The following is a 21714-nucleotide window of genomic DNA, read 5'->3' as shown; positions in this document are numbered from 1 at the left end:
GTCCTCCCTGTTTGCAAATCGCTTCCCATGCAGCAGCTTCTTCAATTGCAGAATGAGATCAAAGTCGCATGGACTGAGATCTCTCACCCATAGCTGCAAAAGGTTTCTGACAGGAGGTAACACACTATCACCCAATGCTTCTTGTAGCTCAGAATGACATGACGAGCATTTCTGCTGCGAAGAACTGCAATTTCCATGTATGACTGCTATTCAACTTTACTTACATTCATCTTGGAGCATAGCCTCTAGCATACTAACTTTTGCGTGTGCTGTCAACTAGTCACTAATGCACACAGAAGCAATCTGGCGGTGGCATCCCGTACAGTGTACAACAGGTTTTCAAATTATATACTGAACTAACCACATTTTCGGTTATTCAGAAGATATAAGATAGTTGCCACGACTTATGAAATGACTCTCGTAATTGCTGTCATTATTAGCTTATAAATCCGGGCCCTAATGGTATAGTATAGTATTTATTAGCTGTCGTTATAGCAAAAGCTAATGACATTGTCAAATTACGAGTGTGAAAAATATTCTATTACACCACTAAAGATAAAACAAAATGATCCCAAATACTCCTTAGAGTTTACAATAATTGAGAGTCAACGTAATCAAAAATAGGTTAATAATAATTTAGCATAAAAAATATATGGTTACTAAATCAACAAACAATGAAAAATGTTACAGCTACTTCTGGGGAGGAGGCTCGAAATCCAACAGTGTCTATTCCAGTAGCCACTATTGTGTCCATGTCGGTGGTTACTTTGGGCTATATACTAGTGAGCGCAGCTCTGACCTTAATGGTTCCATTTTCAACCATCAATCCAAATGCTGCCTTACCTGAAGCATTCTCCAGCATTGGCCTGAACTGGGCTAAATATGTGGTATCAATTGGAGCATTGTGTGGAATGACTACAACTCTTTTCGGCTCCCTCTTCTCACTGCCCAGATGCATGTACGCCATGGCTAGTGATGGACTCCTCTTCAGCTTCCTTGGATCTGTAAATCAAAAGACACAGGTAAATTCTGGAAATATTACTACTGTGTTGCGGGTTAAAATTTCGCATACTGTTCACAAGTGAAGGATCTATGGAAAGAGCACATGCAAAGTTACGTTTTGTTTGTTTTTTGGTCCCTTCTGCTAGCTCACAAAGTGAACTAATTACCTTTATAGTAAATCATAATGGCAAAAAGCCTGTCATGTAAAATGAGACATTAAACTAAAAGATATGAAAATTCATAACTCGTATTAACGTATTGAAGTTAAGAAATGCTCCTCTGAAAAATTTAAGAAAATGACTAGCATGTTCTTTCTGTGGACCTTCAATTCTAATTTTAATCAATTGCGTGTGATAAGACTGTCTTTAATGAACAAATGTATGCTCAAAAATATACTCTTTTGTCTTAAAAAAATAATATTGAATTAATATTACTGCAACTTCATTTCATTACTTACATTACTAGTAGGTCTACATATTACTTCTCCTCTTGACATACTGTACTTAATGTAACTTGTACATGATGTTAAATTAATAAAAATATAAAATTCACTGAATTGGTTTCAATAAGGGTAACAATGTGATTGTATAAATGATGTAGGTGATAGCACAATTTAGTACTGTATATACAGTCACGAAGCTCAATACGTAGTAAATATGCATCCATAGATACAGTAGTTGCTAACCACTAGGATCGCTAATATCGCCTCATTACAGACAATGCGAAATAGTACTGGCACAGTCTATTGTTCCTAGCACCCTCACAACTCAAGCTTCGTGACTGTATATACTAATAATAATAATAATAATAATAATAATAATATTTATTTGTCAGAAACCAGTGTACAAGGCCTGGATATGACATCGTCAGGTTCGATAATACACACACACACGCACACATACACTCACACATGCATAAACAAACTTAGCACAAATAAATATAGACAAGTAAACAAATAATTATAAGCAAATAAACATACATAGTCAAATAAACAAACACTGAGAGATAAACAGAGTATGCTGTAGGTTAACACATTTACATAAGGACAAAAGGTATAATTAAAATACAAAGAGACAAATTAGAATATAAAGAAAGGGTTACATTTCTAAAATACAATATTTACATCACACTCCATGAATTCATTCACTGAATAAAAAGGTCTGTTCAGCAACCATCTATGTATGCAGGACTTAAACCTATTTATTGGTAACTTTTTCGCTTCCAATGGTAACTTATTAAATGTATTTATGCCATTAAAAAAGCAGGTATTTGAGCTCACACTCAATCTGCACCTTGTGTAATCTAATTTATCTTTATTTCTAGTGTTGAAGGAATGTATATCTGATCTAGTCTGATAAAGATCTATCTAGACTGTGAGGATAGGCAGTCGGGTTAAAATTTGTTTTCTTAGAATATTAAATGCCATTATTGTCGCTATTTTTAAGCATGATTTCATACAAATATATCACTGACTGTCTTTATGAATGCTACATGTCCATTGTTGCTTTAAGAATGACGACACAGTGCGCGGTTTCACAGATGAACTGGTAATCACTCTTGTAGTAAAAGTATTCTTTTATACACTTTGAGCTTGTATGAATGTCGAATCATGATATTTTGTCAGAAAGAATTACAAGATAAACATTTTAAGTATCGACTTTTTTAAAGTGTTTTTTTTTTGTAACTCATAACGAAATTCGAGAATGTTTCGCAGACCCTTTGGGTAAAAAATGTTGTCCCTTAAATTTTGTCACCCCAATCTGTCTATTGGTAAATGCCTGCCTGTACAGTTCAAGAAAGAAAAAAGGCTTGGGTGAATTTTCTAAGTTCCAAATTCAACGCATTCTGTATGCTCAGTGCTCCGAAGCAGTGGTACATACACACGAGATTGCTTTGGAGTTACTGATACTGAAATTAATTTGTAGCCCAAAAGGTATTTGAAAAGATGCGATAAAAATTGATCTCTTCTTAACAGTACCGGTACATGGATATTTGTAAATCATGCAGTAACATAGAATGATGAGAAACAAAATTAACCAGCATAATTAATTAAAAAAAAACTCTTTCCTCAACAGTTTCCGAGCCCTGAACTTTGCAGTATACAAGCAAGCACATTAGCACAGAGCTATTGAAATGCTTGCGATGAATTGTCATAATTGGGATTGTCGTACTATAATGTGTTTGTTTAACAATTTGATCTTATTTTCTGATTAAGTTCGTGTTTTTTGCATTATTTTCAAAATACCTTCCTGTAACTCAAATAATACTGGGTTTAAAACTACTGTTAAATTACCTATGGCGTGAATCGTGCTCTGTAAAGAGCTTCAAGAGTTGGACCATTTTTTTCTTTCTGCGACTACTTAGTTAAGTTCTGTTCCCAATTTCATTGTAAAAAGGAACTCACTTTCTCATTATTTCCTTACTTATTTCTTTCTGTGGAGCTGTTTTCAATATGTAAAATTTATAGACCAAAAGTTGCAACTATTATACCTACGAAGTGCCACTGTGTTCGAAAGTTACTGACTGATCTATAACATTTTATTACGGTGATTTCAGAATTGTCTTATGAAAATATGTTTTTCTTCTTCTTTCATTCAGGTGCCTCTAACTAACTTAGCTGTGTCAGGAATTTCCAGTGCAGTCATTGCCCTGGTGTTTGATCTCGAGAAATTAGTAGAATTCATGTCCATTGGAACTCTTTTGGCCTACACAATTGTAAGTGCTTCTGTTATAATTCTGCGGTATCGGCCTCCCACACCAGAGGAAGCTGCAGTGCTCGGAGTTGGGACTATGGCTACCGATGACAGTTCACAGTCTGGGGCAGAGCTGGCCTCACCACAATCAGATGTAAGTGTTCTCAACAAAAATGCAATGCAATAATCAATTAAATGCTGAATATTCCTATTTTCAGAGGTTAATGTATGAAATAATACTGATCTAATTAGTGTAGTTAAGAATTAATGATTTGTTTCGACTGACCATATCAGAAATAATGTTACCAGAGAAAAATTAGGAATGTTGTTGTTGTTTTCTAATGCCAGGCGTTTGACAATAAAGTCATTTGACCTCTTGCACTCCAATATTTTTCAAAGATATCATGGTCAGCCACTGAAGCACAGATTTTGAGGTGTTCCGAATCCATTTCTTGGTTTGAGTTGCACAATGGGCAATTAGGGGACTGATATATTCCAATTCTATGCAGGTGTTTGGCCGAACAATCATGGCCTGTTGCCAATCTAAATGCAGCTACAGACGATTTTCGTGGTAAATCGGGAATTAACTGTGGATTATGATGCAGAGAGTTCCATTTTTTCCCACTGTGTTATCAAATTTTGTTTGTTGAAGTCTAAGTATGTAGATTTAATAAAAATCTTTTCACAGAGTAATACGTAGATTTAGTAACAGGTCTGTAAGTAGCAGTGCTGCCCTTCTTTGCTAAAGCATCCGCATTCTCGTTTCCCAGGATTCCACAATGGGATGGTATCCATTGGAATACTATTCTTTTATTGAGTGATATTAATTGAGAGAGCATTTTAGTTATTTCTGCTGTTTGAGATGAAGGTGTGTGTTTAGAAACTATTGATAGAATAGCTACTTTGAAGTCTGACAATATAACTGCATTCTTAAATTTATTGATGTGGCATAGAAGATTCCTGAGACTTTCACATGTTTAATGTACAGTATGGCCATTTATGTAAAGAGGATAAAACTGACTAGTGTTATCAGGATAGACCTGAAGGATTGAAAACAAGGGGAAGAGACCAATGATGTACAAACTCAGAAAAAAATTTGGGCCACCAATGCTTACTGAGTATGCGCAGTATGTTATAACTGGAACTTGGGAAATTCAGGTGGCCGAAATTTTTTTTCTGGATCTGTACTAGATGTATGAATTCATAAATTTCCTTGAAGATGTAACAGTCCAACAAAATTAATCCTCACAGCTAATGATGAAAATTATGATTACTTTGTGGTCATTTGTTACGCGTTCATTTGCTCGCTCATTGTCAAGTTATAAGGATTAAGATGTGGTACTGGTGGCAATGGCAATGACAATAGTGGTGGTGGTGGTGGTGGTGGTGGTGGTGGCGGACACAAAAACATTGAAGATGTACTTGTAGTTATATAGGCTACTTAATATCGTTTTAAGCTACAGAGAATATTCATTTAATGTGATAATATTATATCACGATAATGCGAAAATTGTGAAATAACAAAGGTATTATGTGAATAGGAGGAGAATTCTTTCTCCGTCTCCAATTTATCCATCATAAATGTTACAGTATCTATCTTGTTTATGGACCCTAGTTATTTTCATGAGAAGCTATTAGTAGATTGAGGTACAGCTGCATTGTCTGTGGTGGTGGTGGTGGTGGTGGTGATGGTGATGGTGGTGGTGGTGGTGGTGGTGGTGGTGGTGGCAGTTGTGGTGGTAACAACATTACTGGTGATGTTATATTGTATACTATCTTTCATAAGCCGTGAAACATTTTAGAAATTCACCACAAATAAACTCTGCAACCGATATGCTGAAATAGAGACAAGCTCATCAAGATTTTTATTATTTTTTAACATATTTCACAGCTTATTATCAATCTTTCCACCTCTGCTGATAGGACAGACACCTATGTGATAACCCGAGCTAGGAAGTTGGTACCAAAACTGTTAAGTTGTGTGAGCTTGGACGATATCTCTACCGAATGAAAAGTAATAGCTCTCAATATCAGTGAACCAGAACGACAAACATGTACAGCAGGATGGTAACCAAGCCACGGCCTTAAAATAAGAAAGCAATAAACGAATAATATTATTAAAAAACAATAATTTGTAATAAGTAACTCCCAAACTAAAATAATTTACACATACGTATAAAAATAACATACAAAGTATACAATTATGATTCTAGCCTCATTATAACAAATAACAATGAACATTTCCATTTTATCAAAAGAAATACTCCTTTTAAGTGCAGAAAAAAAAACTATTTGTACTCTGAAAATATTCGTTCTACATTACAAGATGTTACTGGAGCAAATCTGAAATATGATACAGTACTTCTCACTATCATCAGGTGAACAACTACTTTGTAAATCTAACAGTGTATCTCGTATACGTGGCACATAATATTAAACCCGTAATTATTTTCAAGAAAATTTTTCATTTCTATTGTAATGACAGATAGGAAGTTCGTGTCATAATTCCGATGTTGAACTTGGACTGTAACGCAACCAAATGCATAGCAGCACGAGACGTCAACATTTAATGAAGAATAATCTGGGAAAAAATAAACGTGTTACACACTCCTGTTTGCACAATTATTTAATAAAAGATTAGTTTACTTTTTTCGAATATTGTATAATATTAACATTACGTAAATAATACAATAATAACAGAATAATTCACTTTGTTCAGAACCTAAATTCTGCAGTGCTCGGGAAAAATGACACAAGTCAGTTTCCACAAACATTTTTTGATAATTTATTGACAATTTACGAAACATCTGCTCGCCTGGAAAAAAATACATAAGTATTCCTCCCATTACAATAATTCATACAGAAAAAAATCAAATCGACATAAACCAGTGTAAGTTGTCAATAAATTATCAAAAAAGGTTTGTGGAAACTGACTTATGTCACTTTTCCCGAGTACTGCAGAAATATTAATATAAATTAACAATATTCTTCAAACTATTCACGACTGTACACAGCTCCACAGAATGCCACTATGCATTGTTTATGTGAACTGCGTATGTTCTGTAGCGAGTGGAGCAGAGCAAAACATAGGTACTCCAGTGGCGTATACTGGTTAAAGGGTTTGGGCTACCGCTGACCCTATTATTACACAAAATATATCTAACAATTACTTTAATTTTAATTACTATGGTAAAACTAATAATACAAAATTATTACATTATGTTATATTATAAACTTTTTCTTTTGTAATTTCCTTGGGCTACCGCCGGTAGCCCCGGTAGCCCGCAAAATACGCCCCTGAGGTACTCCTCGCTGTATTCAAATGAAATCTACTGTTTTTGGTACGAACTTTCTACCTATGGTGATAACTGATAATCCATAATAATCACATGTGCGTGTCAGCATATCACAATCGACCAAAGCCACATCAGTGGTGATACAGTTGAAGATTAGTGGGGAGTAGAAGCACGAAGACAGTATCCTTCACAAACTCCAACAAGAAAAAGTCACGGGGTTAAATCCGGGGACAGGGGTGGACACGGCATTAACGCGTCATCTTTTTCTGTGCATCCTATCCTTTATGGCAAATTTTAATTGTTTGAGGTAGTGAGCCAGACAACTGCCTTGTTGAAAGATGTAATCATTACCATTATCTTCATTCAGCTGTGGCATCAGCCAGTTTTCCAACATGTTCATATAAACCTGAAATTTGTCATACCATTTCTTGATACCATTGAAAACAGATGCTGCCTTCTGAAATTCTGCTGAAAATCATCACTGTACAGTCATAATAGACCAGTCTGTTGAGTAGAAATTGTTACACACAAATTGACTGCTCATGTTTAGTGAACGCCATATTTGCTATTATTATCTCCTAGCAGAAAAATAAGGCAAATAGAGAGTTTCTCTCTCAATTGGCGTAAGAATTACCATCATCCATTGCATACTTTATTTGTGGTGACTTTCTTAAAATGTTTCACTGACTTATGAAAGACGGTGTATTATGATGAAAGTAATATGGTGGTATTTATGTCTCTGGTGTTCGAGGTAGTGGCAAGAAGGTTGTTTACCTAAATGAAAGTTAATTATGCAAATCTGGCTTTCAGGCAGAAGCTCCCTGTGAAGCAGGCTTGAATAATTTCAAGGGAAAAATTGAGTTGTGTGGATGTAAAGGGAAGAATTTTGACGGTGTCGTGTATAGTTCCTGGGGTAGCTCAATCGGTAGAGCATTCGTGCACTAAATGAAGGATCCCGAGATTGATACCTGGCCCCAGAACAATTTTTTCCTTGATATTATTCAGAAAGTTAATTTGTAAAATTCCTTCCATTTCAATGTAACTCAAGCCTACAGTTTTAAAAATTAAAAACATGTTACACCACATAAAAATATCTCTAAGTTATACCAGGTGTTTCATGAGTATCTGATCATTTGGAAAATTGACAGATTTAGGTGATTTTTGGATATGTTATACTTCTATGCTAGAAAGAACCTTTCCTGGTGCAGTACTACAGTGGATTTGGTCATGGGTGTGCCTGCCAGAAGGCACCATTTTTCCATGAAAAATCATTACAGGATTCAAACCTTATCGTAGTCACAAAAAAAACAGATTACGTACAAATTACAGTGACTGTACACAAATTATGGCTCACAGTTTTGAATATACCTGCCATCCAGAAAAGTACACAGATGCAAGTGATGGAACACCTTCTCGTACACTCTCAATAGCATATTAGGAGTGACCATCTATAGTATGTGGACGACCCTATTCACCAATTTAGTCACAGTAAGTGCTTTGGCTCCATACATACGATCTTTGACAAATCCCCATAAAAATATCCAGAGGAATTAAGTCTGGAGATCGCAAAGGCCAAGTGACACTTTTTGGTGGTCACATTTGTCATTAAATAGCTGTATGGCACCAGGAAAGCTTTCTGTTGGCATGTATGCATAATGTGTCTGAGAATCATCATAGTCCATAAACTTTTCGAGTGAAAGACTCGGTATATAATAGGAATATGTAACCATACAATACATATACAGGCCTAATTAATTTACAATTAATATATTGAATATTTCATTTTTTACAGATTGTGGAGCTAGCAACAGCAGGGAGACTAAAGCCAAGTTTCCATTGGCTCAGTCCACTGATTGGCAACTGTGAGCCTGGAGGTGCCGTCTCAGGTGCAGTGTTTGTGTTCACATGCTTCAGCACCGCCCTTTGTATACAGCTGCAATTTTCTTCACATGAACTGAAATCTGGCGTTTGGTGGACAGTGCTGTTAGCAGCTTTCTTCATTGTCTGCCTAGCAGGATGTATGTAAAATAATTATTTTCAGACTAATTTCTGAAAAGAAGCAAAGTATGCATGTTTTGTGTGTGTGTGTTTTTTTTAATACTTTATTCCTCAGCATGTCCCATTACAATATGTAATATTATAAGCTATATATTCTTACTCCTATGCTGTAGATTTTAGTTTCCAAACTGTTGTATTTCTTAGATTAGTTTAGGCTATTAAAAGTATTTGTAATTTGATCAATTGAGGATCGTTTTTGCTTAATTTGCTAACTGCAAAATTTGCAAAATTGAGATATTGATGGATTCGTTAACATAAAGCAAGTCTGTACATGATGTTCAAGGCGTCTTAGCAAAATTGGGTTTTTCTCTTCATTGTAGTGTGTCAAAGTGTGAACGTTTTTTCAAAACTTGCTTTCTGCTATAAGTGAGAGTTACAGGAAAACTTGCTTACTATAGTGTTTTGTCTCTCCTGTAAAATTTAGTTTTTTTCAGTTAGCAAGTTTTGCAAAAAACGGTCCTCAATTATAGTGTGTTCAGATCAATTAATGCTATAAGGAGCCTGGGGAGGTTTGACCCATTATTTTTATTTTATTTTTATTTCCAAAAATAAATTTCCTTAGAGGTGATGAAAACATACCATTAGATAGACTAAGATCTCAGACATATATGGTAAATTACAGAACAGCCTATTCTTAATGTATTAAATTTCATATATGTTTTTTAATTATACTACTTTCTGGGTCAAACCTCCCCGCATAAGGGAGGTTTGGCCCACATGTTGGGAGGTTTGACCCAAGCCTACAAAACAGTACAAGTCTGCAATATTTAAATAAATTAGGAACATGAATACAAAGAACACTATTTCTAACAAAAGTACCAAACACAAATATTATAAAAATATAGAAAATAGTAAAAGTTCCACTGAGAAATAGCACTGTTTTCACTTAACGCACATTTAAATTAATAAATCTCACTGAGAACCTAAGTTTTGAAGACATTCTTTCAGTTCCATCTTGAAAAACTGGTTTTGGAAGAATTTTCATATCTTCAAATGGCACATAACTAGTGTCTTCAACATCAGGATACACAAAGCAGTCTGACCCGAATCGGTAGCGCCGCATGAATTTCACTTTACACTCATATTCTCTGATCTGTATAACTTTTCCAACATAATGGCATGCTGTCGACTTGGTGCAGAACTTAACCAAGACGAAATCACCACTTTTAGCAGACATCACTCCCCAATCTTCATTATTCACCTCCTCGCAGTCGTCATCATCAGTTATATTTTCAGAAGCCTCGTCCTCATCAGCCGTAGGAGTAAAGTGAGATTGTCTTCTCTTTTTCCTCTCCTTTTCAATTGATACAGAGTCCTCACAGTCATTAGGAAATATTTTCCTAATAGTTTTGGAAGGAAGGGTAGCCTGATTTCTCTTCCTATTGACGCGTTCTTCGTACTCTTTCTCAATAGCTGCTTTGACAGGTGTGTCTGTCAACACACGACTAACAACCCTTTTGCGGCCATTTTTACTTTTCTTTGGACCAGCTTTCGGGAAAGGTCTTACTTGTTCTGGTGAAATTCCACTACAACTTGGCTGGGTAATCAGTGTTGGATGGGGTTCTTTGCTTATGGCTGCTGCATCTTCACTGGCAGGACTTGGTCGATAAGTTACATATGAGCTCATAAAATCAGTAGAATTGAAAATAGTGGAATCAAATGGCCAGATCCCAGTGCATTTAAAGCCACTGATTATATTGGCAGGAGTGAAAGAAACAGGAAATGCATTTCCAACAAATTTTGGGATCTGGTAGATAGTTGCAGTCTCTCCTGGATGAGTGGTCATGAAGTCATCAATAGCTTGATTGTAAACAGTTTTGAAGGGCCCAAATACAGTTCTATCAAGTGGTTGAGTTTTATGGCTTGTGTGGGGTGGCAATGTTATTAGTGTGATACCATTGTCCTTAGCGATCTGAAGTGTCTGTGGTGTTACGTGAGATTCATGGTTGTCTAAGATGACAAGCACAGGACGTTCTTTAGAGCACTTTGTGTGTTTGATAAAGTGTTCCCAGTAATGAACAAAGGTCTCTCCAGCCATCCACCCACTTGGACTAACACCAGCACAAGAACCCACAGGAGCACCATCAATCATTTTATCATTTAATCTCTGTCTTGGATAGACAAAGAATGGTGGAACAGCATTTCCTGTTGCACTTACTGCACAGCAAAGTGTAACAAGTGTCCCCCTCTCAGCGGATGTCATTTTTGAGACCTGTTTTTCCCCTTTTGGTGCAATTACCTTGCCAGGTTTCTGTACATTTGTTACCCCAGTTTCATCCAGATTGTAAATTGATTCTGGGCCAAATTTATTGGTGTGATACACAGAACGAAGATTCTGGAAGAACTCGCCTACACTTGTTGGGTTAAAGGCTGTCCCTCTCCCTAGACTTTTTCCCTGGGGATTCCGCAGTGACAGTCTTGGGTGACGATGCATGAATCCTCTCTCCCAATCATAACTGGCTTGATTGTTTTTCTTCCAATTATCACCGATTGGTTTACCTCTAGCGACTGCATATTCATAAGCAAATCTTCGCAACTCTTTAGGAGTAAGACCATAATTCAACCTAGCTGCTGTTAGAAGGTACTTTTCTAAATCATTTTCCTCTTCTGAACTAAAAATCTGAGAGCTGTTGTGGTCTGCCTTGAAAGCTGTTTCATTTCCTTCCTTTACTTTAGAAACATACCTCCCTAAAGTCTTCCTATCAACTTCATATTCAACTGCAGCTGCTCGAATGCTCACATTATCATCGAGGACACACTTTACAGCAGCTTTCATTACTCCTGGATCTACTTTCTTCCTTGGATTTTCAGTAGGTTTCCACTTGAAAGGCATCCTATTAAGAAATAAAAAAAATGTTATGAAATCACACACCATAACATGGGTCACACCTCCCTGCAATTTTGGGTCAAACCTCCCTCATGGGACTTTTTGTATATACTAAAATATTTATATACTTAATAATAAAGAAAACTACACAATAAATATATGAAATTGAACCTAAAAGGATGTAGAATCAAATGTAACTATCACTATTACCATTAAGATTGCAATTACTTACTTGGATTCTTATAAACAAGAGCATCAAACCAACATCAGCAAGCAACAAATCAAACAGGAAGTAGAATCTCAGCTGTTCTTGGTTTCACTGCCTTGATGAGCATAAATATTACCTCTGACATTAAAAGCAAAGAGAACCATGACAAATAGCAGAGATAAAAATGGCGGGATTTCAAATTATAGAGATGGGTCAAACCTCCCCTATGGTCAAACCTCCCCAGTCTCCCTTATATCTCACAAAGCTTCTAAGGTGTCTTCTCATTAGTTCATCGAGTGAGTGAGTGAGTGAGCGAACGTGCATGTCTTATAAAAGTTTGTAGGCAGGTGGAGAAAAAATAGTGACGCATGCATATTGCAGTATAGTTAACAAAATGTCTATTTCAGGAACATTTGCCTATTGATGAATAAAATTAGCACGTGGTTTTTAAAATACTGTACACACACACACACACACATATATATTTAATGATGTGTTTTGTTTTTGTTTAAATGTAGTCTGTGTAATGTACATCACAGTGATTTGATTACAATTTTCCGTCATCATTAATATTAAGTTGATGGTTCAGAGCAGCACGTCTAACTATGATGTAGAACTTTGCTCCTACCTGCATACACATTTCTGAGTATTTTTCGTGGTGCGAGGTCCGTACATGTGTATATCAGTTTACGTAATGTCATGAGAAGGAACATTTTCTGAAAATTTACTGGAAGTTTTCCACCTGACGAAATCGTGACATTCTTTGCTCCCTGACCTTAAGAGCATACACATAATGTAATACTCATTCAGTATCCTCACTAGCCACCAGTTTATCAAATGTAAGTCGTCAAATCTTTGATGACTGTTAATTCCGACTCCAAAACAGCGACATTGCCAAGGTTGTTTACTATAATATTCATATCAAGAAACAAACACTGAAGAATGTCATATATTGAGAACTTTACGGATCTAATTAATTGTCACAATGTTGGTAGCTCTAGATGGGGCTGATGCATGCCTGCCATTTTAATTAGTTATTGTTGGCTGAGGGAAACATTAATATGAGATATGGTTCGTGATTCCTGACTTCGTTATGTGTGTGGACTATCCACTTTATACAATGCATTCGCAGTTCAGTCAGTCACTTATACCAATAGCAAGTGTGAAATTCTACATTGTATTGAAAGTGGTCTATGACTGTTTCGTGTATAGTTAATTTCTATATAAAATTTATTTTTAATCTTATCCGTTTAATTTGTGCATGTAGCTACAGTTATTGTGTTATGCAAAGAAAAAAAAGGCGTTGTGTAAATGGTGGCTATTTGAGCAGCAATTATTTCATATGTCATAATCATGAAACTTAGTAAAATCAATAAGCTAAAGAAATTCCTAAAGGGAAAAATTTTCAGCTTTAAAACTTTCCGGAAAATTTTCATCACTACATGTTCTGTATGTACTTGAATATGCATGCAGTGATTTTTAATATAGGCCTTATATGTCTTTGATCTTCATGAAAGGAATTTAAATTGTGGATGCTGAATTTCTTTATATCTAAAATTGCCACTGAAAGAAATTTTAACGATTAGTTTAAATCCATGATAAATTAAATTTAATAAGAATATCTTCTCGAATTACATATTAAATGTAATAAGAGATACTCTATGACTATTATATATTACAATTTGCATAGTAAAGGATTTGGAGCACTATAAGGTTATACAAAACTATTGTATTGATTAAGCAGAAGTACAGTTCAGTTGTGGAAAATTACATGCAACTTATTACAAAATTATTTGAGAACTAAATGAATGTATTACATAGTTAAAGAAATATTTTGACCAACATAGTATAATATACATTTCAACGATTATGGATAAAAATACTCAAATATAAATGTCATTTTTTTAAGTTCAAGGCTTCAAACCCGGTAAACCCCAAATTGTGTACGCCCCTGCATACGATATTTTTAAACTTTTTTCTTTTTCCAATGCCACAGTTGTCATTTTGACATTTCTGGTCTCTCCTGGCAATTATTTATTTGTAACCCACTTCTGAGGTTGGAGTGCCTGGAAGGCGGAGTTACACTGCCCCGATGATATTATAATAGGATGATTATGAAGGTAGGGAGAGGTCTTAAACCTAAGCCTAACCTAATTTCCAGACCATGGACGAACACAGAAACATTCCCATTAAGGAAAAATTCCTGTGTTCTAACCGGGAATCCAACCTGTGTCCTCATGAACTGTAGTCAGAAGCTCTGACCACTAGCTCATGAGGCTATATTTCTAAACATTTCGAAAGAGACGTTCATCAGAAATGCATGGCACAGAAAATGGCAGAAAGCTTGTTGAAAATGTTGAAGTCCAGTAATATTATGTATATAAATTCTGAAATGTATACTGTACGTTAGATGATGGGTTTGGAGCAGTAACTTGCTAAATCACAAAATAAATATGAATTTAGGTATTAATAAATTTTGTCATTGTAATCAGTTAATAAACATTGAAATTTCAATATTTTGTCACATGAGATGCAATCTTTTGGAATTTGTGATTTACAATTAATAATAAACAGCTGGGGAAATCTATGAGATAGAACTACTATTAAGTCATTAAGTTAATAATTTGGCGTAACATATTATTGCCACAAGTCCTGAAAAACGCCAGAGAAACGCGATGTAAAATTACAGCCAAATAAATATTGTTTTATACTCGGGTTTCCCCCTCTCCAATCATCAATTGTCAACTCTACCCATATTCATATCACCCCTTCCTTTAAGACAGAACATGTACTGTACCGGTACATGATGGAAAAAGGATGTCCCTCCTTGGTTGATCTAAAATCTGGCAACTCTGAACTGAACCTATTTCTTTACACAACTGAAGTTCTGAGAATAGTAATTGCAAACATTTATCCACGAACCCTATTGAATGAGAACTGTATAAGGAGAGAGAGGTACACCAGGACATTCTTTTTCGAATTCCGACACCCAGTGTGAAGCCGTAACAATATTTGGAATTAATTCGTTAGTGTTCGGAAAATGCTACCAATACTCTTTGGCAGGGTGCAGATTGAATGTTTTCTCCAGGGTGGGAGGGGAGACAATATTAAAAATTAAAAAAAGAAAAAAATATAAATCAGTATTAATTATGCAGTTTTGTCCAACTGATAAAACTGTGCGAAAAGAACAAGGTCTCTGGCCGCCTTTATAAAGAAAATTTAAATTATAACTGTTAAACAGGAGATTTTCCAACTCATTGTCGATAAAAAATATTGTTCATAATAATTAGCAGCATTAGTGGACTCTTAGCTATTGTCACTGAGGTCAACTTAAATACGAGTACATTAAAAGAGAAAAAAAATGAAAATCGTTGTTGTTAAATGAGTATACAGCATTAGTAACATAAAATACTGCAGCTATAAATTTGACATAAGAAGGAGCTTGATATTATTGTCCTTGGCAAGGATTAATATGAATTCAGCATGGGACACGCAATTCTCTAGAGCAGCGATGTCAAAGCAAGCACATTTTTCTGACCTTGACGTCGTGCGCGGGCATCAAGCACTAAGTATGGAAAGTGGAAGGGTTGTGTATATGAATAAGCAGCCTGTTGGATTAAGAAAACAGTGCTGCACAAACTTCAAACGGAACGTGAAATTTTATGTCATTTTTATATGGCTTCTTTCTGTTCGATATTATCTATATTGTCTGTAAAACAAAAGTACTAATACCAGTTTCTTAATATCGCATTTGTGTTTTAAACGTTAATAACATAATAAAGAGTTAAGAAGAAATATTCACATAAATTCCATAGTAGTATACCGGTAACTATATTGTACTAAATGTATGAAATACATCAATCATAAAGAAAGTGATATCCCAAAAGAAGAGATTGAGTATGACATGATAAGTTGGAATTGATAGTGATGGTACCTTTAGCCTTATAAAAGTAATCAATAAACTAATCAAAACAATATTACAGTACAAAGCAAAGTTACCTAGGAGCTGTATATGTTTAAAGTGTAACAATATTCCATAACAAAACTCTTATCACATTATGCTTTTAAGGTGATATTGTTAGCAACTTCCAAACATCAGAATATTAAATTATTTTCTCGAAATGTGCTGAAGCTATAAAGCTGACATTTTTACAACACATCGGCACATATCTTTTGCTTATGATTAGACATCGGATTTTTAGGCACTAAAAATTGCAGTTTTAGGCGCCTAAAATAAGCTCAAAATTTGTAAAATTAGGCTCTATTTTAATGAAAATAGGCATTTTGGGCACATCAAGGTATCATACTTATTTCTTTCACTGAAATTTTTAGTTATACACTAAAATACGCACAAAAAAATATGTTTAAACATTAAAAAAGAATACTATATTATATTTATAAACAGAGCTGCACAAATTTAATATATTGAAACTAATGAAATAATGTTTATTGATATCAAGATTACTCATTTTAAGTTATTGAAATTCAGTTCCATGCTCAGACTTTATTATAATTATCTGCACAGTACACCACCAGAATTTTTTCTAAATTCTCCACAGTTAACCTTTGCCTTTTGTCACTGAGAATCATTTTGAAAGCAGAAAAACTTCTTTCAACCGAAACTGATGTGAGAGGCGCAAATTTTAAATTAGTTACAATAGAAACATCAATACTTACTGGAACATTTACACTTTCCCCCGATATCACTCTTTATACTTTTTCCAACAATGAAAATCCTACATTCTTATTTAATACGTTGTCCCACTTATTTTTTACTTTTTTCCCAGTTTCGCCCAAAGCAGAATGTATGTTCACTTGAGCTTCCTTTACTATTGCTATTTGGCTACAAAGAGATTGTTTTTCACGTTCTAATTGTTCAATGCTTGCAGGTATGAAAGAAAAGTTTGATGTTATGTAGGCAATATCGTTTTTCACTCGTGAGTCATTCAGATAATCTTTCGCTGCTTTCACACACGCTGCACTATCAGTTTCAGGTAATTTATCAATAACTGTGACCACTTCTTTAAAATACTTAGAATAATACACCACTGACTGAATCCAGGTTCCCCATCGTGTAACAACCGGCTGAGGTGGGAGTGAGATATCTGGAAAGTTCTCTCTGAATATTGAAATCCTGGATGGGGCTTTACAAAAACTTTTTTTTGTGTTAGAAATAAACGAATTGACAAGAGGAAATTCATTCCGAATTGTTTCAGAAACCCTGTGAAGGTCATGTGCTAGACAGGTTACATGCGTGAGGTTAGGATAAAATGTTTTAAGAAGTGGAGCTGCAGCAACCATGTATGAGGCAGCATCAGTACAAAACAACAGAACTTTAGAATCGTCTATATTACCTGAGTATAAAGACTGTAGGCCTTTATTTACAAAATAAGCAATGGCTTGGCTATTCACTTTCGAAAGTTCCTTAACATATACGAGGTGTGGAATCGAAGGTCCATCAGGACTAAGTTTTCCTACTACCATATTTGCTATATACCTATTCATAGGATCTGAGGTTTCATCCACAGAGACCCATATGTAAGAATCACCTATATCCTCCCGAATGGAAGCTAAAGTTTCATTGCATATTCTGTCTAAGTAATTTTTTCTTAGGGTCGACTCAGATGGGATATTTTGTTTGCAGTATTTTTGTAAAAACTGTCTTAAAACCGGATTTTCAATTGCATTCCAGGGAATGTTAGCAGCAACAAACGCTCTGGTTAAATCAGCATAGAAATTGCTGCTGAGATTGGATGAAGTAGGCTGTGTTAGTAAAGTTTGTTGCAGTTGACTTTTCTGCTGAGCTTTAGCCTTATGAGCCGCTCCATGCACATGCTGCTTTAGGTGGCACTTCTTTTCTTGCGAAATCTAAAAATGTAAAGTAAACTGAATTAAAATAAAATCCTAATTGTTATATTGCCGTATTTCTATCACAAAGTTAGTGGGTTCGAACAATCAAAATTTTAATGACCTGCAAATACTTTAACTATCGGAATTTAAAAGGTTAAAGTGTAGTGGTCTTAAAAAGAATTATAACTTACCTCAGGATAGCTCAGTCAATGTATAAATATTATACGCCTACTCATTAAAATTAATAGAATTTATATATTTCAACTATTGTTACATACCTGTTTGCTACAAATCTTGCAGAATATTATTTTTCCATCATAAGTGAATTCTGAATATTCTGTTAGCCATTGCCGGATCAATGTAGATTTTGCACTTATATTTTTCGGCATTATCGCGTTAAACTTCACAGGAAAACGTCCTACCGCTCAAAACTTCTCAACACAAATAAGGTGAGGGAAAGAGCAACTGTTAACGAGCATTCAAATGAACCGTTGTTATTGAGATTCAATTGGGCAAAAATACAAAGTTCCACTTATTGTTGCATTTCCTGGTAGTGTTAACACTAGGAGGGCCATTCTTTTAAATATTTTGTAACGGTTTACCCTACTAGTTCGCAGTTTTACGACTTTTCATAAATATTTCAAAAACACTCTTTCTCCAAAAATTGTGATTTTATGACACTCTGAAGGGCAGTACAGCTAATCGGTTTCAGACCGAAAACAGTCATTTTTATAGTATAGTATATCTCTGAATCGGTAGCAGCACATGTTGTGATTGTTGCCTGCTTCAAAACTAAGGTTGGTTCTTTGTCGGCATTTATGCCTCCTAACATGTTAAATTCGGTGAAATCTATTGCGAGTGTCGTGAGATTCAAAACATTTTATTTCCTTTATCAATGGTTTCATGGCCGGTGTGAAGCAAACTTTCCACTTTTTAAATGCCTTAAATTTCGCAGTGAATGCATGTATAAATTATAAAAAGTAAGAGTAAAATGCGAAACTTTACAGTGAGTTAGGCATTTTTAGGCGAATATTAACAAATTAGGCTCTAATAACCGTTTTAGGGCATTTTAGGGCACTATAAAACTCTTTGAATACCTTTCAATTTCCATGAAACACAAATATTAATAATTATTTTTACTTTTCTCCTAAAGAAACAAAATAGGCATTTGCCCTAGAATCCGATGTCTGCTTATGATGTAACAGTAGTTGCTTTGTTAGTTCATTTCCTTACAAACAATTTCCATGCGAATATTAAAAAAATTTTCAATACACTATCTTCAGTAATATGTATTTACGATATATTAGATTTACGAAAACATTCTATAAGGCTACTAAATAAATAGGCCTATATATGAAAATTTCACTCTTATATAAAAAAAAGTTGAGAAAATATTTATTTTGAATCAAAAATCAAACCTGTGAAAAATGTGCATTAAAATTAAAACTTACATTCTTATAATGCACTTATACTTCTCAGACAAATCTAAAAATTAACATGGATACAGTTTTAATAAGTTCTCTTCCCTTTATCCATTGAATCAGTGCTGGCCATCCCTGAATATAGCTCCACCAAGTGGCATATACTACCTCTTTTGTCTGTCTCTTTTCCAGTGTAAAGCGCTCAGGCTCTCCTGAGCTCTAAAGCGCGCGCTTGCTCCTATGGACATCAATCGACATGACTGCTCTAGAGGGTGACAATCCCTGGCATCCTCTCAGTCAATTCGTACCTTACTCTATGGCAAGCACGGGCAAAAAAGAGTCACGTGAATAATTTTTATACGTATTCTTCAACAATTTAGCCACTTTAGCATGTAATGATCAGCAAAAAAATCTTGTATTTTACATAGAAGGCTAAATAAAGTGTCAAAATGCTCACTGACTGAAGAGAAAGTTTCTTTAACTAAATTCTCACATGCCAGAAGATACATTCTGCTAGACATATCTCTTTTCGTTGGCCCAACAATTACATTGGTCATGTGACGACCTATGAAATGGAATGTTTCATTGATACAAACCCAAAGTTTTTCATTGTCCCATTCAGCTATCATTGTTTATACAAATTTGCCATCAATTTTTCTCATGTATAGCTAGCTACCTAGTTAGTTGAGAGTCCAAAGGGAAAAAGACCTTTGGGGAGACCGAGACGTATATGGGAGGATAATGTAAAAATGGATTTGAGGGAAGTAGGATACGATGCTAGGGACTGGATTAATCTTGTTCAGGACTTATGTGAGGGTGGCAATGAACCTCCGGGTTCCTTAAAAGCCATTAGTACGTAAGTAAGAAAGTAAGTAAGTAAGTAAGTATAGCTAGCTACCTGCTGCAACGTCGATTCATCAGGAATAGTTCTCCTGGTGTATTTTTCTAAGAATTCCCAGAGTTTTTCACTTTTTAATTCAAAGAGTGGGATGTTGGCAGAAATAAATGAACTACACAGTTCTTCATGAAAGAAATACACATCATCATTTGATTCACTGGATCCTTTCTATAATTTCCCAGAATAAAACTTATCATAAGCATATATGTGTTTAACAGTGCTACTTACGTGACACTTTACGTTGAAACTTTCAGAACCTGACACATAACATTTACAAAGTTTGCAGAATAGTCTATTGTTTTCAGTGGCGTAGCGTCAATGTAAGCTAAAAAGCTTAGCTTCCCCAGTTAATAATGATTTTATAATAAACCTGCAGTTTATGGAGAAAATTATTTATCAATTTTAATAGAATTTATATTTACGCTTTAAATGTTGTGATGCGGCAGCCAGGATGATTTGTGATGCAGCAGTAAACAAGAAGCCTGCACACACCAGCTTCCAAGCAGACCGGTTTCTTCCACCCCGCAGATTTTCCATCCCTTTCTAACTAAACTACCGGTACCCTAGTCGCAAGGCTTCCAAGAAGCTAGCTTTAACATTTAAATTCCGAGTTATCCCTTTTCGTCAGCTGTGTTCAGTTGAAGTGTTAGTGTGCATTGTGGCTGATATAATAAATAATGAGCGAAATAACAGTTCCTGACACGAATTTACTTGAATTTTTTAGGACAATTGTATTATCAAGACTGACTTACGAACAAAAGTGTGATTTAAAAAACAAATGACCGACTCCCTTGCTGTCAATGAAGGACACAACCAAAAGACAGACGCATATTTACGTAATGATACTAATATTATGATTTCTCTAAGTATGACAGGAAGTGAGCTAATGTTATACGTATACGTGTCTATTTGTTAAGAGATATGTGTAAACCGTGAAATCATATTTTATTACGTCTCATTTCAGCTCATGCCTTATTGGTGTTACTTACGATGTTCCAACCAATCTTAGACTGCTGACTTGAAATTGACTACTATTTATTTAAGACTGTATTTTTTGTAATACGTTTTCTCATATTGCATGAAAGACAACTTGAGTTAGCTTCCCCTACTCAAAATTTCATGCTACGCCACTGATTGTTTTCAATAATAGACACACCATCCTAATTTTGTATACACTGTACTTGTATTATTTTCCGACATATCTCTGCAGGAAATGTGCGCGAATTTCTGACTGACACATTTTAACACAACTGCACTGTTTAGTTGTTTATACTTTGACGAAGCAAGTACTGTACAGGTTCAGTGTTCTCTACGCATGCAGGATGCTTTAATCAGTGTTTTTATAATTTTGCAACAAGTTGCGTGTAATTTTCATTGACTCCTGCTTTATCAGTGTAGCAGCATGGCTCAAGTTCACTAAACAATGTTTCACCGTTACTTTATAGTGCTCCAAATTCCTTG

The 21714-nt window shown here is 35.2% G+C and overlaps 2 protein-coding genes across 2 annotated transcripts in view; one reads left to right on the top strand and one right to left on the bottom strand.

Moving 5' to 3' along the window:
* LOC138711782 (cationic amino acid transporter 4) overlaps window positions 1-21714 on the top strand; it is a 100360-nt gene that overhangs the window by 70828 nt on the left and 7818 nt on the right. The window contains exons 5-7 of the mRNA XM_069842985.1: window positions 691-1022; window positions 3601-3849; window positions 8784-9009. Coding sequence (XP_069699086.1) covers window positions 691-1022; window positions 3601-3849; window positions 8784-9009 — 807 coding nt within the window. The remainder of the gene's footprint in view (window positions 1-690; window positions 1023-3600; window positions 3850-8783; window positions 9010-21714) is intronic.
* On the bottom strand, window positions 9555-12327 carry LOC138711783 (tigger transposable element-derived protein 4-like). The gene is made up of 2 exons (XM_069842986.1): window positions 12109-12327; window positions 9555-11883 (listed from the first exon to the last, which is right to left on the bottom strand). Exon 2 carries the CDS (start codon window positions 11880-11882, stop codon window positions 9936-9938), a length of 1947 nt encoding a protein of 648 aa, XP_069699087.1. The 5' UTR covers window position 11883; window positions 12109-12327; the 3' UTR covers window positions 9555-9935.

Source organism: Periplaneta americana, chromosome 13 (genome assembly GCF_040183065.1).
Source record: "Periplaneta americana isolate PAMFEO1 chromosome 13, P.americana_PAMFEO1_priV1, whole genome shotgun sequence".
In the NCBI taxonomy this organism is placed as follows: Eukaryota; Metazoa; Arthropoda; class Insecta; order Blattodea; family Blattidae; genus Periplaneta; species Periplaneta americana.
The sequence above is the reverse complement of the archived record's forward strand: the minus strand, read 5'-3'. Positions and strand labels throughout refer to the sequence as shown.

Excerpts from the sequence above, each read along its gene's own strand:
- LOC138711783 (XM_069842986.1), bottom strand. The coding sequence starts at position 11,882 with ATGCCTTTCAAGTGGAAACCTACTGAAAATCCAAGGAAGAAAGTAGAT.